This window comes from Scyliorhinus torazame, chromosome 2 (genome assembly GCF_047496885.1).
Source record: "Scyliorhinus torazame isolate Kashiwa2021f chromosome 2, sScyTor2.1, whole genome shotgun sequence".
In the NCBI taxonomy this organism is placed as follows: Eukaryota; Metazoa; Chordata; class Chondrichthyes; order Carcharhiniformes; family Scyliorhinidae; genus Scyliorhinus; species Scyliorhinus torazame.
In genome coordinates this window covers 160,335,378-160,352,926 of record NC_092708.1, presented here as the reverse complement: position 1 = coordinate 160,352,926, position 17,549 = coordinate 160,335,378, and the positions used below count along the sequence as shown (strand labels likewise).

General features: G+C 46.6%; 1 protein-coding gene across 2 annotated transcripts in view; it reads left to right on the top strand.

The window, feature by feature from the left end:
• sf3b1 (splicing factor 3b, subunit 1) overlaps positions 1–17,549 on the top strand; it is a 93,451-nt gene that overhangs the window by 61,936 nt on the left and 13,966 nt on the right. For both annotated transcript variants that reach the window (XM_072478841.1, XM_072478853.1), the window contains 5 exons: positions 3,363–3,449; positions 3,564–3,834; positions 4,416–4,561; positions 5,104–5,250; positions 8,569–8,694. In XM_072478841.1, coding sequence (XP_072334942.1) covers positions 3,363–3,449; positions 3,564–3,834; positions 4,416–4,561; positions 5,104–5,250; positions 8,569–8,694 — 777 coding nt within the window. The remainder of the gene's footprint in view (positions 1–3,362; positions 3,450–3,563; positions 3,835–4,415; positions 4,562–5,103; positions 5,251–8,568; positions 8,695–17,549) is intronic.

Genomic DNA, 17,549 nt, shown 5'->3' with positions numbered 1-17,549 from the left:
GTCTACCCTCACCATTTCCCCCACCAGCCTCTTCCTCTCCCTCTGCTCCTTGTTGGCCCTAATGGAGATCAGCTCTCCCCTAACCACCGCATTCAGCGCCTCCCATACCATCCCCACTCTGACCTCCCCGTTATCGTTGGCCTCCAGGTACCTCTCTATGCTTCCTCGGACTCGCTCACTCACCACCTCGTCCGCCAACAGCCCCACCTCCAAGCCCCACAATGAGCGCTGGTCCCTCTCCTCCCCCAGCTCTAAGTCCACCCAATGCGGGGCGTGATCTGAAATGGCTATCGCCGAATACTCGGTACCCTCTACTCTCGCTATCAGCGCCCTGCTCAATATTAAAAAAGTCAATCCGGGAATAAGCCTTATGGACATGTGAGAAGAATGAAAATTCCCTAGCCCCCGGCCTTGCAAATCTCCAAGGGTCCACCCCTCCCATGTGGTCCATAAACCCCCTCAGCACCTTAGCCGCCGCCGGCTTCCTACCCGTCCTAGACCTGGAGCGATCCAGTGCCGGATCCAACACCATGTTAAAGTCTCCCCCCCCCATTATCAGGCCCCCCACTTCCAAGTCTGGGATCCGACCCAACATGCGCCGCATAAAACCCGCATCGTCCCAATTCGGGGCATACACATTGACCAGTACCACTCTCGCTCCTTGCAGCTTACCACTTACCATTACGTACACACCGCCACTGTCCGCCACAATGCTCAACGCCTCGAACGACACCCTCTTTCCCACCAAGATCGCCACCCCTCGATTTTTGGCATCCAGCCCCGAATGAAACACCTGACCTACCCACCCTTTCCTCAATCTTACCTGGTCTGCCACCTTCAGGTGTGTCTCCTGGAGCATGACCACATCCGCCTTCAGCCCCTTCAGGTGCACGAACACGCAGGCCCGCTTGACCGGCGCATTCAGTCCCCTTACATTCCAGGTTATCAGCCGGATCAGGGGGCTCCCCGCCCCTCTCCCCCGCCGACTAGCCAGAACCCCTCCTTGGCCAGCCACGCGCCCGCACCCCACGTCCGGCCCGTTCCCCACAGCGGCAGACCCCCGTCTCGACCCCCCCCCCACCCCACCCCCACCACCACCACTCGCTCCAGCTCCCCCTTGACCATAGCAGCAGCAACTCGATCCCCTCCCCCCACCCCGGCGAGGACCCATCCTAGCTGGTTTACTCCCCCCATTGCACTTCCGCAAGTCAGCTGACTCCTGCTGACCCCGGCCACTCCCACCTCTCCTTCGACTCATCCCATTGTGTGACACACCCTCCTCTTCATTTCCCCATCCCCAGGCTCTCCACCTCCCCCTTCCATCCCAAGCGCGGGAAACAATCCTCGTTTCCCCGCCCCCTCCAGTCTTCTGCGCGGGAAAAAGCCCGTGCTTTCAACCTACCCGGCCCCGCCACCTCTGACGCAGCTCCTTTTACAGGCCCAGTCCCCTCACCCCCGACTTGGGCCTCCCCCTCCCCCGCGGGGCCCCATCTCACTGCCGGCCATCCACCCCTGTTCCACCCCGACCAACCCTACCAAAACAGTGCCCAACCCGCCCTAACCACCCTCACCGAACCAGAAAGAAGAAAAACAAGAGCAAAGGACCCCCCCTCAAAAAGTAACATATCGACCGCAATCTCCAAACAGCCATCCCGACCCTCAATCTGTGTCCAACTTCTCGGCCTGAACAAAGGCCCACGCCTCCTCTGGAGACTCAAAATAATGATGCCAGTCCTTGTAGGTTACCCACAACCGCGCCGGCTGCAACATGCCAAACTTCACCCCCTTCCTGTGCAGCACCGCCTTCGCTCGATTGTATCCAGCCCTCCTCTTCGCCACCTCCGCACTCCAGTCCTGGTATGTTCGAACGTCCGCGTTCTCCCACCTGCTGCTCCTCTCCTTCTTGGCCCACCTGAGCACATACTCCCGATCAGCGAACCGATGAAACCGCACCAGCGCCGCCCGCAGAGGCTCGTTAGCCTTGGGCCTCCTCGCCAGCACTCTATGGGCCCCATCCAGCTCCAGGGGCCCATGGAAGGACCCCGCTCCCATCAGCGAGTTCAACATGGTGACCACATAGGCCCCCACGTCCGGCCCCTCCGGGAGGCCCAGAATCCGCAAATTCTTCCGCCTCGACCGATTCTCCATCTCCTCGAACCGCTCCTGCCATTTCTTGTGGAGCGCCTCCACCTTTACCGCCAGGCCTAAGATCTCATTCTCGTTGTCGGAGATCTTTTGTCGGGCCTCTCGGATCGCCACTCCCTGGGCCGTCTGTGTCTCCAGCAGCTTATCGATAGAAGCCTTCATCAGCTCAAGCAGGTCCGCTTTAATCTCCCTGAAGCAGCGCTGGATAACCTCCTGTTGCTCCTGCGCCCACTGCATCCACGCTGCCTGTCCCCGCCCGCCGCCATTTTGTTCTTCTTCCCTCGCACCTTCTTCGGGTCCACCACCACTTTTTTAGTCGCCCCGCTCCTGGTAAAAGCCATACACTGTCGGGGAACTATTGTACTCCTTCCCACAGCGGGAAACGTCGAAAAAATGCCGTCGGGGGCCCTGAAAAAAAACCCCCAAAGTCAGTTTTTTGCGGGAGCTGCCAATGTGCGACTTAGCTCCGCATAGCCGCAACCGGAAGTTCTGTTGACGAACTCTGAGAGACGTCCGACTCCGTCGACAAACTTCTGCTAACCACCTTCTTTCCCCTAACATTTCTGGGCATTTCAGTCATACAGGATGCTTAGCCCATTAATTATGTGGGTTTTCAAAAGAAAATACCCCGTGGAACTGAAAGAAAAAGGCAAAAAGTGCAGTACCCTGGCGGGAGCATCTTCCCCCTACATTACACCACTGGAAGCCCTTGTATAACCCATGTTAGCACGAATCAATGCTGCCATTGGACAAGGCAAGAAAATTGGTGTTGAGGAGGGGATGAGTGACACTTAAAAATGAACTGTTGGAGTCTAGGACTCTATTTCTGTTAGAAAGTGAGAGAAGCACATGTGCTGTTTATGATCTTGGTACACCTGGTGTGCAGCCTTTTTTTCCTGAATTCGTAGTTATTAAACTTTCTCTTGATCTGCAAGGGAGGAGCAACCATAACAGTCAGAAGTAATTATAGGATCCTTTCATGTGCTGTCTCGTCAAATTATTAGTCATGAGGTCCTAGTTTTAACTGTGCTGCTGTTGGAAGGTGGTGAGAAACGTTAGATGCATTCCTTCAAGATGAGAGAATCAGAAACTGAGTCAGATTGGGCTGTTTCCATTTGATTCTTTCTAATTTGCTATTAAGTGCAAGTGGAGAGTATGCATTCCTCCAATATAATTGCTTTATTTATTAATAAAGATGTGTTGACACATTTTTACAGATTCTTGTGGTTATTGAACCATTGCTAATTGATGAGGACTATTATGCCAGAGTGGAAGGCAGAGAAATCATCTCTAATTTAGCAAAGGTATGTATGGAGTCGCTTAGAATTTCTGTTGAATCCAGTATCAAATTCTCAAAGGAATTTATCTGCTTGTCTATTGGTTTGACATGTTTTGGGTTTTGTTGTGTGTATTTTTAGGCTGCAGGTCTTGCCACAATGATTTCCACAATGCGTCCTGATATCGATAACATGGATGAGTATGTACGTAACACAACAGCTAGAGCCTTCGCTGTTGTCGCCTCTGCTCTGGGAATCCCATCACTGTTGCCTTTCCTTAAAGCTGTGTGTAAGAGCAAGAAATCATGGCAGGCTCGGCATACAGGAATCAAAATTGTACAGCAGATTGCCATCCTTATGGGTTGTGCCATCTTGCCTCATCTGAGGAGCTTGGTTGAAATCATTGAACATGGTATGTATTGATTAAGTAGCAAAAATTGCACAAATTTGTCCAAACTAGCACTAAGAACATTTGCGAAGCCATTTAGTAGTGTGACTTTTTAGTGCATAGTCTAATTTGAAATTTTTACATTTCTACATAAAACAACCGATACTGCAGGGCGGCACAGTGATTAGCACTGCTGCCTCACAGCGGCAGGGAACCGGGTTCCATTCCGGCCTCTGATGACTGTGTGGAGTTGGTACGTTCTCCCTGTGTCTGCGTGGATTTCCTCCTGGTGCTCCGGTTTCTTCCCACAGTCCAAAAATGTGCGGGTTAGGTGGATTGGTCATACTAAATTGCCCATAGTGTCCAACGGTTAGGTGGGGTTACAGGGGTAAGGTGGGGGAGTGGGCCTGTTTGGGGTGATCTTTCAGAGAGTCGGTGTAGAATTGATAGGCTGAATAGCCTCCTTCTATAATGTGGGGATTCTATGATTCTATTTGCAAACCCATTTATAGTTCTTGAGTTTTAAATTGAGACTTTATTTGAGTATATCCTAACAAGTTAAATGGATGTTTAAATTGATCTTACAAATTGCTCCCTTCTCATAGGTCTGGTTGATGAACAACAGAAAGTTCGAACCATCAGTGCTCTGGCTATTGCTGCCTTGGCTGAAGCTGCAACCCCATATGGAATTGAATCATTTGACTCTGTTCTAAAACCATTGTGGAAGGGTATTCGTCAACACAGAGGCAAAGTAAGATTATCACCATGAGCATAATTTTACAAACCTTTCTGTACTTTTAACTGCAGATAGTGACCAGATGTTGTTGTATGATAACCAAAATTCAATGGAATAACAGTATGTACAGGTGAAGGATATCTGCCACTGAAGAACTTGAGGAAGTTGACCTTTTTTTGATAAGATTTATATTTTTAGTACCTGTGTTTGCTGTTTTTACGTGATGCAAAACAAAAGATGTATTTAACAACATGTGCGGATGCAAAATTTAAGCATTGAGTTTGAATATATTGAGATTTCCCCACAATTGAATAAATTAGTATGGCCCAGAAATATCATGATTGATGTAGCCATTAATTTGTTAACTTTATCAGACACTCTTCCCTCCAAATAGTGAACCACTTGGCTGTTGCAATGTGCGTTCCCCAATAGTGAAGCCATTTTACATAACTTACAAAGTAGAAATCAGAATTTTACAATTTTCTGATCAGAAGAGATTTGTATCAATGCGTCGACATAATTTTCCAAACACTTAATATAAATACTGTCTGTTTTAGGGTCTGGCTGCCTTCTTAAAGGCTATTGGATACCTTATACCTCTCATGGATGCTGAATATGCTAATTACTATACTCGTGAAGTGATGTTGATCCTTATCCGAGAGTTTCAGTCGCCCGATGAAGAAATGAAAAAGATTGTGCTCAAGGCAAGTTTATAATGATAAGATTGAGGATATTTTATAAGGTAACAACTTTCAGCATGATGGTAAATACTCAAAAAGAAATGGTATGCGCTGCTGGGCTTTCCTTCTGTAGTTTAGTTTCTTAATTTTCAGCTCCCGGATGTGATTTTTTGAAATTCAGTGTCCCATGGAATATAATATTTTTTGGATATGGGTGGCTCTGACAAGGTCGGCATTTACTGTCCAAGCCCAGTTGCTTTTGAGAAGATTGCGGTGAGCTGCTTTCTTTGACCCACTGCATTCCATTTGGTGAATGCAGTGGGTCAAAGAAAGCAGCTCGCCGCAATGCTGTCAATTGTGGTGTTCCGCAATTTTGACCCAATGAAGAAAAGCAAAGGCCTGCATTTATATGGCACTGTTCATGACAACCAGATGTCCCATGGCACTTGACAGCCAGTTAATTACTTTTAAAGTGTAGTCACTTCTAATGTAGGAAGTGTGGCGGCTAACGTACACACATAAAAAGCCAGATAATCAGTTTGTGATGTAGATTGAAGTATAAATATTGGCCAGAAAGCCATGGATAACTCTCCTACTCTGCTTCGAAATAGTGCAGTGGGATCTTTTACATCCACCTGAGAAGCCAGGTGGAGCCTCAGTTTAACATCTCATCTGAAAGACAGCACCTTCAACTGCCTTGGGATTGCACGGGACTGTCAGCCTTGATTTTTGTGCTCAAATCCTGGAGAGGGAATCTGAACCAGCAACTTTCTGGCTAAGTGGCGAAAGTGCTACCAGCTGAGCCACTGAGGAAAGGCAGTATATTTCTAAGTCAGAATGGTGTGCATCTTGAAGGTGGTGGTGTTCCCATGTCCCCTTTTTTTGTTTATGCTTTCATGGGATTTTGGCATCGCTGGAAAGGCCAATATTTGTTGCCTGTCCATTATTGCCCTTGAACTGAGTAGCTTGATGGGTCATTGCAGAGGACATTTAAGAGTCAGCCACATTGCTGTGGGTGTGGAGTCACATGTAGACCAGACCAGGTAAGGACACACATTTCATTCCCTGAAGGGAATTAGTGAACCAGATAGGGTTTTACAATTATTGGCCACCATTTTTGAGACTAGCTTTATATTCCAGATTTTTATATTGAATTCAATTTCCATCCGCTGCTGTGGTGGGATTTGAGTCCTTGTCCCCAGAGCATTAGCCTGGGCCTGTGGATTACGGTCCAGTGATGTTACCATTACATCACTATCTCCCCCTGCTATGCTTGTCCTTCCAGGTGATAGAGGTCAAGGTTTGGAAAATTTGGCAAAGAAACCTTTGACAAGTTGCTGCAGTGCATCTTGCAAATTGCACACAATGTAGCCATGATGCACTGGTAGTCAAGGGAGTGAATGTTTAAGATGATGAATGAACTGCCAGTCAAACTGGCTGCTTCATCCTGGACCATGTCGCTCTTCTTGATTGAGGTAGAGCTACATTCATCGAGGCAATTTTATTCCACCACACACACCCAACTTCTATTTTGTAGATTGTGGAAAGGGTTTGGGGAGTCAGCAGGTGGGTGATTCACTGCAGAATACCCAGCTTCTTGTAATCACCGTGTTTATGTGGCTGGTCCAGGTAGGTTTCTGGTCAGTGATATCGACCCCGCCAGAAGTTATGGTGGGATATTCAGCAGTGATAATGCTGGTGAATGTCACAGGGAGGTGGTTAGATTATCTTGTGTTGCCCAGTACTTGTGTGGTGCAAATATTACTTGCCACTATCAACCCAAGCCTGGATGGCTTCCAGATCTTGCTACATGTGGCAATGGCTACTTTCTTAACTAAGCTGTCAGATGTGGATCATTGGTCACACTCCAGCTGCTGAGTATTAAGGTTCTGGGTTCAAGTCACTCCAGGGATTGAGCAGAAAAGACCTGGCTGTTACTCCAGTGCAGTACTGGGGTCTGCTACACTGTCAGATGATATGTTAGATCGAGGCACCATCTGCCTGCTCAGGTGGATGTAAAATATCTGATTGCACTATTTTGTAGAGGAGCAGGACTGTTATCCCTTTTGGTCCTGATCAATATTCAGCCCTCAATCGCATCATCAATACAAATTATATGGTGATTATCACATTGCTGTTTCTGGGAGTTCGCTACTGCGTTTCCTCCTACAGTGACTACATTTCAAAAGTACTTAATTGACTTTAAAGTGCTTGAAACATCCAATGGTTATAAAATGTGCTCTATAAATGCAAGGTTTTCTTTATTGATTGCGAATTGAACTGAACATTGCAATCAGTATGGGCTATCCCTACGTATGACTTTCTATTGGAGGGAAAGTAATTGATGAGCTGAGGACATACCCAGAGGAAATCCTGCAGGATGAATGGAGCCGAAATGACTGACCTGCACCAATAACAAAATTGGGCAGCACGGTGACGCAGTGGTTAGTACTGCTGTCTCACGGTACCGAGGTCCTAGGTTTGATCCCGGCTCTAGGTCACTGACCGTGTGGAGTTTTCACATTCTCCCGTGTTTGCGTGGGTTTCGCCCCCACAACCCAAAGATGGTGGATTGGCCACGCTAAATTCCCCTTTTAATTGGAAAAAATGAATTGGATACTCTAAATTTTTTTATTTTTTTTAAACAAAATTCTTCCTTTTGTGCTAGAAATGACTAGCCAGTGGAGAGTTTCCCCCAATGCCCAATAAATGTAATTTTATGAGGACTCTTTGAGGCCACAATAGGTCAGCTGCTGCCATAATGTCAAGGGCAGACACTCTCACCTCTGAAATCCATCTCTTTTGTCCACATTTGGAACAAGTCTCTGGTGAGGTCTGGAACTATTTCTGAGAACCCAAACTGAGCGTCAGTGAGCAGGTTATTGTAGCACTGTTGGTGCACCTTTCATCACTTTGCTGATGATTGAGAGTGAATTGGTGGGACGTTAATTGACTGAATTGGATTTGTCCTGCTTTTTGTGGACAGGACAATATCTGGGCTATTTTCTACATTATCGGGCAGATGCCAGTATGGAAGCTCCAGTGGAACAGCTTTGCAGGTGCTGCAGCTAGTTCTGGAGCATATGTTTCATGCACTGTAGCCAAGATTATATCAGGGCTTACTGCCTTTGCTGCACCCAGTGTGCTTTGTTTTTTTATCATGTGGAGTAATTTGATTCGGCTGAAGACTGGCTCATTACCTAACCTCAGATTGTTTATTTCAATCCAAAGATTAATCAGTTTGATATTGCTCTGTAAAATGGGTTTAAGTCTCTGATTAGTTGAATCTGTTGTCAAGAACTGTATTGATTTCTGGTAATAACTTTTACATATTATTTGTAGGTGGTGAAACAATGTTGTGGCACAGATGGCGTGGAAGCCAACTATATCAAAACTGAAATCCTTCCTCCATTCTTCAAGCACTTCTGGCAACATCGAATGGCTTTGGACAGAAGGAACTACAGACAGGTAAGCAAACTTTTTGTTTTGGTTCAAATATTCAGCAGATTCCGGGAAAATATATTCAACGAAAAACAAAACATACCAAACTAATGAACACAACAACATGGATGAATAAAGAAGGAAGGGAAAAATTGAATGCAAGGGCAGTAGGGGAGAGCATGACAAGAAAGGATACAAAGAGATTGGGAGAGAAGTCCAGTCAATAGTGGGAAGGCAATGAGAATCTGTGAAATTATTTCATAGAATTTACAGTGCAGAAGGAGGCCATTCGGCCCATCGAGTCTGCACCGGCTCTTGGAAAGAGCACCCTACCCAAGGTCCACACCTCCACCCTATCCCCATAACCCAGTAACCCCACCCAACACTAAGGGCACTTTTGGACACTAAGGGCAATTTATCATGGCCAATCCACCTAACCTGCACATCTTTGGACTGTGGGAGGAAACCGGAGCACCCGGAGAAAACCCATGCACACACTGGGAGGATGTGCAGACTCCGCACAGACAGTGACCCAAGCCGGAATTGAACCTGGGACCCTGGAGTGTGAAGTAATTGTGCTATCCACAATGCTACCTTGCTGCCCATTAATTAAATTAATTAATTAAATCGTCAAGGAATTTAATACAAATAGTAAAATATTATACATGCACATAAATAGTAAATTCGGTCACAAAAGTATGGATAGGGTCAAATTGCAGGTAGTGATAGTGAAATTACAGAAATATGAAAATTATTTTTGCTTCAGTAGGGAGATGGATCACCTAGATATGGCTTCAGAAACCAAATTTAAGAATTATATAACCACATTTAAGGTGAAAAGAAGAGCAATGTTAGTAAGAGAAGATAATCCCAGGTCCAGGTGAATTGTATCTACAAATTTTAAAATACTCTAGTGAAGAGATAGCAGAAGCATTATTACACATTAAATAATTCACTAGAAAAAGGTGTAGTGTCAGAGGACTGGCAGATTAACAAAAGATAAAATAATTAATAGTCAGCATGAATTTCAAAGACATAGATTTCAAAAGGGTTAGTGTTGCTTGACCAATCTCATTGAATTTCTTTGAAGAGATAACAGAGAGAATAGACTAGGGGAAACGGATGTAATTTATCCAGATTTCTGGAAGATCTTTGATAAAGTGTCAAATAATAGACCAATAAATGAGGTCAGAGCAAAACAAAGCAGACAGTAGGGCTAAAGGGTAGCTTAACGTTGGTAGGGAAGTTGCTGGAGTCCATTATCGAGGATTTCATAGCACAACATTTGGAAAGCAGTGATGTAATCAGACAAAGTCAACATGGATTTACGAAAGGAAAATCATGCTTGACCAATCTACTAGAATTCTTTGGAGATGTAACTAGTAGAGTTGACCAGGGAGAACCAGTGGATGTGGTTTATTTAGATTTTCAGAAGGCTTTCAACAAAGTCTCACATAGCAGATTAATATGTCATGGGATTATGGGTAGTGTCTTAAAATGGATAGAAAACTGGTTAACAGACCGGAAGCAAAAAGTTGGAATAAATGGGTCTTTTTCAGATTTGCAGTCAGTGACTAGTGGGGTACCACAGGGATCTGTGCTCGGACCCCAATTGTTCACATTATATATTAATATTGAACAGGGCGGCACAGTAGCACAGTGGGTGGCACAATTGCTTCACAGTACCAGGGTCCCAGGTTCGATTCCCGGCTTGGGTCACTGTCTGCGGAATCTGCACGTTCTCCCCGTATCTGCGTAGGTTTCCTCCGGGTGCTCCAGTTTCCTCCCACAAGTCCTGAAATACGTGCTTGTTAGGTGAATTGGTCATTCTGAATTCTCAGTGTACCCGAACAGGCGCCGGAGTGTGGAGACTAGGGAATTTTCACAGGAACTTCATTGCAGTGTTAATATAAGCCTACTTTGACACTAATAAAAATTATTATTATCATTAATGATTTGGATGAGGGAACTAAATGTATGATCTCCAAATTTACAGATGATACAAAGTTGGGTGGGAGGGTGAGCCCTGAGGAGGATGCAGTGATGCTTCAGTGGGATTTGGACAGACTGAATGAGTGGGCACATGCATGGCAGATGCAGTATAATGTGGATAAATTTGAGGTTATCCACTTCGATAGCAAAATAGGAAGGCAGATTATTATTTGAATGGGTGTAAATTGGGAGTGCGAGACCTTGGTGTCCTCGTGCATCAGTCGCTGAAAGTAGACACGTACTTCAGGCAGTAAAGAAGCCAAATGGTATGTTGGCCTACATAGTGAGAGGATTTGAGTATAGGAATAGAGATGTTTTACTGCAATTGTACAGGGCACTGGTGAGGCCACACCTGATGTATTGTGTGCAGTTTTGGTGTCCTTATCTGAGGAAGGATGTTCTTGTTATAGAGGGAGTGTAGTGAAGGTTTACCAGGCTAATTCCTGGGATGGCGGGACTGTTATATGAGGAGAGACTAAATTGTTAGGATTACATTCATTGGAGTTTAGAAGTGTGAGAGGGGATCTCATCGAAACGTACAAAATTTTAACAGGATTAGACAGGGTAGATTCAGAAAGAATGTTCCCGATGGTGGAGTCCAGAACTAGGGGGTCATAATTTGAGGATAAGGGGTCAACCTTTTCAGGCTGAGGTGAGGAGATATTTCTTCACCCAGAGAGTGGTGAATTGGTGGAATTCACAACCACAGAAAGTAAGTTGAAGCCAAAACGTTGTATAATTTCAAGAAGGAATTAGATACAACGCTTGGGGTAAAAGGGATCAAAGGATATGGGGGAGGCGAGATCAGGGTATTGAACTTGATGATCAGCCACAATCATAATAAATGGCGGAACAGGCTCGAAGAGCCAAATGGCCTCCTGCTTCTATTTCCATGTTTCTATTCAGAGTGGTAGAAAGTGCAAAGTTGGGTCCCACAAGTATTAGCACTGGGATCACTTTTTCATGATTTATATTTGACTTTGAAATCAAAAACAATTTCTAAATTTGTGGATGACACAAAATTGGGGGTGAATAGGAGTCCTACAACAAATTACAAGAATGTATTGAGAACATTTACAGAATAGGTATTTAGTTTGAAAATGAATTTCAACATAAATAAGTGTGAAGTATTATATTTTGGTTTATTTGAAGAATAAAAATCTTAATTCTCAGAATACAATACACAAATCGTTACGAGTTATGATGCAGATCAATAAGACAATAACAAAAGTAAAACAAGTACCAGGGTTTGTCCAGAGGAATAGAATTGAAATGTGGAGAGGTTAAGTGGAATTTGTGTTGAACCTTGGTTAGACCACACTTGGAGAACTGTGTGCAGTCCTGGTGCCTAGAGGCACTAGAGAGAGTGCGAAAAAAAACATGACATCAGAACTGGAAGGGATGAACAGGCTGGATCTCTCCTTGAAAAAAGACCGAGTTCTTCAAAATTATGACCGCTTTTTCTAAAGTAGACATGGTATGTTCCCACCTGTGTGGAAGAGCAAAATCAAATCGGGAATTCAGAAGAAATTACGGAACCCATAAAGTGGTATAGACGTCGAACTTCGATCGCAATTGTTGAAGCAAATAAAGTAGATGTATTTGAGGGGAAGCTATGTAAATAAACAAGGGAGAACAGAACGGAGGTTTATCCTTGAGTTAGATGAGGAAAATGGGAGGAGGCTTAAATGCTAGCATGAACTGGTTGGGTTGAATAGCCTGATTCTGTGCTATATATTGTGTAATATATTCTGTGTAATTCCAGGTGTTTCCAGTGGAGGTAGGTAGAATTGCTAGCTATCAAAGCGCGCATCGCTTGTTCTAAATGGAACACAGATGCAGATCCCTTCAGATAGATCATTTCAGTCAGGCATGATGAGTTGAACCACATGGACGAATAAGGTCCCAATTCAACTCTTGCTGTGTGGTGATTTTGCTGACGAGCCTGGGCAACAGCAGGGTGTTGAAAAGAGTTAGGGTTGGAGGAAAATGAATAGCAGGAGGGATCCTGTTCCTTATTGTGATGCCTTGCTTGAAATACTTGTGGGCAAATAAATTTAGATTTTATTTGATTTGGCTGTGATGCTGCCTATATTTAATTAGCTTGCTATCATCGCTGTTTTGGTGAAGTACCACAGGGTAGTGGAACTGTACTTCAGCAGATGGGAGGGAGAGGATTAACATAAAGGAGAAAGAAGTAAAAGTGGTGGAAGTCACCCATGACACTCCGGCTCTGCCCAACCTGCCAACTCCACATTTGGCCTTCCCATCCCACTCCGACGCTTGGACTCCCCATCACACCCACTTCAATACCACTCATTCACTAACACACTGAAAAGTTATTTAAATGTCCCAAAGCTTCTCTGTGTTCGTGAACGAAGATCTTCAAAATACAAAATCTAGTGCTGTAAGAAGGGGCGTGATTTGGCTTCCCTTGACAATTCTGCACTATGAAGGAGAACTTCCAGAACAGGTATGCTTTGCATTTCTGAAACGGCCTTGTGCGGAAGTCCGGGCCAGAAATGCGGAGCTGTGCATAAATTTCAGAAGGTTCGGCCCACTAACTGGGCCATGGTTTGTTTCCAGCTGCCTGGGATGCTTTCCTGGGTGATAGCTGTGTGGATAGTGACACACAATAAGAGGATAAATGGTAATTAAAAACAGGCCTTTATTTCTAACCACCAAATTCTGTGTTGACTTTGACTAGAGGAACACTCAATTAGAAGATGGCTGAACTGTAATCAGTTTAGCCACATTTGATCCATATCCCATGATCCCCTGACATAATTTTTAAAAAGTGATCACAATTTTGAAAATTTTAGTTGTTTTGGGGGTTTGGAATTTGATTCCATACCCTTTTATTTGAAGAAAATACTTCCTGATTGCGTGACTAAAGATGAACATAGGACTTAGGAGCAGGAGGAGAGCCTGCTTTACCATTCAGTAAGATATGATAAATGTCTCTCGCTTTAATTTTAAGTTTGCGGCCCCATATTCTAGATTTCATCCATCGGAGGAAATAGTTTATTTACTCGTTTGAATCCATTCATTAATTTAAACAGCTCAATTAGATTTCCCCTCAACTGTCTAAATATGAAAATGCATGCCATGTTTATGCAACCTCTTTCCATAATTTGGCTCTTTAAGCCTGGTGTGGTGTTGATGCATCTATGCTGTACTCCCTCCAAGGCCAAGATAACTCCCTACGGTGCAGTGCCCAAAAGTGAACATGGTACTCCAGATGGATTTCATAGAATTTACAGTGCAGAAGGAGGCCATTCGGCCCATCGAGTCTGCACCAGCTCTTGGAAAGAGCACCCTGCCCAAGGTCAACACCTCCACGCTATCCCCATAACCCAGTAACCCCACCCAACACTAAGGGCAATTTTGGACACTAAGGGCAATTTATCATGGCCAATCCACCTAACCTGCACATCTTTGGACTGTGGGAGGAAACCGGAGCACCCGGAGGAAACCCACGCACTCACTGGGAGGATGTGCAGACTCCGCACAGACAGTGACCCAAGCCGGAATCGAACCTGGGACCCTGGAGCTGTGAAGCAATTGTGCTATCCACGATGCTACCGTGCTGATGGGTACAACTGGAGCATGACCTCCTCTTCTTTGTATTTCAGTCCCTCTGAGATAAAGGCTAATATATCATTTGCATTTTTGATTCCCTTTGGCACCTGGCACCTTTGGTTATTTTGAATACATGGATATGTATGGACATTCAAACCGATTTATTTCTCCCCTGCTCTTGTAATTTAGAAAATACTATGATTTTCTTGGATCCTGCGTGGATAACCTCATATTTCCCCGCAGTGAAATCCACCTGCCACAATTGACCACTTAAAGAATTTGTCTGTCTCCATTTGTAACTCTTTGCTTCCATTTACACATTTTGCTGTGCTTCATAAGTTGGGGACCTCAAAAAGATTACATTTGATCCTGAGGACCCGGCCGCATATCAAGTGAGGGAGGGACCCAGAGGGGAAGGTCTGCAATGGCCCAGGGTGTATAGGCATCACTGGTCATTCAAACAGATGACGGACAGCGCGTGCCACAGGAGGTTCCACCTCAACAATGAGATGGTACCACACCTGTGACATGTCATCGTGGACTTGGCACCATGTGGAGGAGCAGGACACCTGCTCCCGGTGGCTGTCAAGGTCACTGCAGCTCTGAACTTTTACACCTTGGGATCATTTCTAGGGCTCGAGTGGGGACCTGTGTGGTATCTCACAGGCCAGAGCCCCCAGATATATCCGTCAGGTCACGGAACCCCTGTATGCCCGGGCAGAAGACTGCATCATTTTTGACATGGACCAGGCTCAGCAAGGTGCCCGGGAAACCGGTTTCTCTGTCATCACCAGGATGCCCCAGGTCCAGGGGGTAATAGATGCCACGCATGTCGCCCTGCACACCGGGCCATCTGGGGATGCCCTATGTTCACAAAAAAGGGTTCCACTCCCTCAACATAGAGCTCATATGCGACCACCAGATGAAGATAATGCATGTGTGTATACGCTTCCTGGGGAGTGTGCGCGACAGCTACATCCTGGGGAAGTTGGCCATCCCTGCCCTCTTCGAGGGGTATCCCAGGATGGGCGGCTGGCTCTTGGGGGATAAAGGGTATCCACTGAGGACCTGGCTAATGACGCCAGTACGGAGGCCGGACACCGAAGCGGAGACCTGGTATATCGAGGCCCATGCAGCCACCTGGGCTGTCATTGAGCGGTGCATCGGACTCCTCAAGATGCAGTTCTAATGCCTCGACCGCTCCAGTCGTGCACTCCAGTACATTGCCCGGAGGGTCGCGCGCTTAGTTGTGGTCTGCTGTGCCCTCCACAACTTACCACAGCAGTGGGGTGACCAGGAACTTGCGTCCACCTCTGAGGAGGAGGGGGATGAGGATGATGAGATGGTGCCGGACCAGCAGGGACTGGAGGACGAGGCCGGGGAGGAACCTGAGACCCAGCCGGAGGCTGCTGGACAGGTGGCAGCTGTGAGGGTCCACAAGCCCGGAGGGCCAGGGAGGCCCTCATACGCGTCCGTTTCACTTGGGATGTGGCCTGGTCAGTCATCGCAAACTTTAAAAAATATATATTTTTGTTCTCCTTTTTCACCTTTTCTCCCAAATTTACACCCATCAACAATAAATAATCAGCAACAAATGTCAATCCCCAGAACAATAACAATGATTCCACCCTCCCACCAAACCCCAAACATTAGCCCGCATGTTTACATAAACAAGTGACAAAAAGGAATCAGGGATCACCCATAGTCACCCTTAATACATGCAGGCCCCCCCCCCCCCCCCAACTAATGTTCGATGTTATCCAGTTCTTGAAAGTGCATATTGAATAATGCCCATGAATTGTAGAACCTCTCCGTCCTTCCCCTCGATTCAAACTTAACCTCAAGAGTCAAGAATTCCAACAGGTCCGTCCCCCCCGCCACGCCAGGGCACAGGATGGAGAGGCTGCTCTCCATCCCAGCAGGATCTGCCTTCAGGCGATCAACGAGGCGAAGGCTACGATATCTGCCTCTGCCCCCCGTTTCCAACCCTGACTGGTCCGACACCCCGAATATGGCCTCCCGGGGACCCGGGTCCAGTTTCGTATGCATCACCTTGGAAATTACCCTAAAAACCTCATTCCAGTTATCCTCTAGCTTTGGACAGGACCAAAACATATGAACATGATTAGCGGGGCCTCCCCCCGCAACGCTCACACACACCTTCTACTCCTTCAAAGAATCGGCTCATCCTCGCCCTCGTGAGGTGTGCTCTGTATACCACCCCCAACCTCGCGCACAAGGTGGAGGCGTTCACTCTCCGGAGCACCTCACACCAGAACCCCTCCATATCCTCTCACAACTCTTCCTCCCACTTTGCTTTGATCCCTTCCAGTGGCACCTTATCCTCTTCCAAAATATCTCTGTAAACCGCTGACACTACCCCCCTCTCCAGTCCCCCTGTTGTCAGCACCTCCTCCAGCAATGTGGAGGCCGGTTCCTCCTGGAAGCTCTATATCTCCTTTCTGGCAAAATCTCGAACCTGCTTGTATCTAAATACTTCCCCCCCCGCTCCAGCCCATACTTCGCTTCCAGCTCCTTCAGTCCTGCAAACCGACCCCTAAAAAACAAATCTTTTAGCGTCTTAATCCCCTTCTCCCATTTCTATCCCACCTCCCTGCCTCAAATCTGTGGTTCTCCCGAATCAGCATTTCCCTTGGCCCTGCCCCCAACCCGAAGTGTTGGCGAAACTGCCTCAAATTCTCAATGAAGCTATTATTACCGGACTCCCCGAGTACTTCCCCGGTGCTATCGGGAGCGGCGCTGTTGCTAGTACTTTCAGTCCCGACCCCCTGCACAAACTCTCCTCCATTCTGACCCACTGGGAATCAACCCCTCTGACCCAGCTCTGCACCTTCTCCACATTCGCCGCCCAGTAGTAGTACATCAGGTTCGAAAGACCCAACCCCCTGCCTGCCTTCCCCTCTGTAGCAGCACTTTTCTCACTCTGGCCACCTTCCCTCCTTCCCTCAATCTCTCTGAAAAAAGCCTTTGGCAGGAAAATCGGCAGGCATTGAAAAATAAACCGAAATCGCGGCAACACATTCATTTAACCGCCTGTACCCGACCCGCCAGAGGGAGACCATCCCATCTTGCCAGATCAGCTTTCATTCTCCCACCAAACTAGAGAAGTTGTACCTGCGAAGCCCCCCCACTCCCGGGAAACCTGTACCCCCAGATACCTAAAGTGAGTCCCTGCCCTATGGAATGGCAACCCCCCCCCCCCCCCCCCCCCCCCCCCCGCCACCCCCCACCACCCCCGGCTGAGACACCACAAAATACTCACTCTTGTCTAGATTCAGCTTGTACCC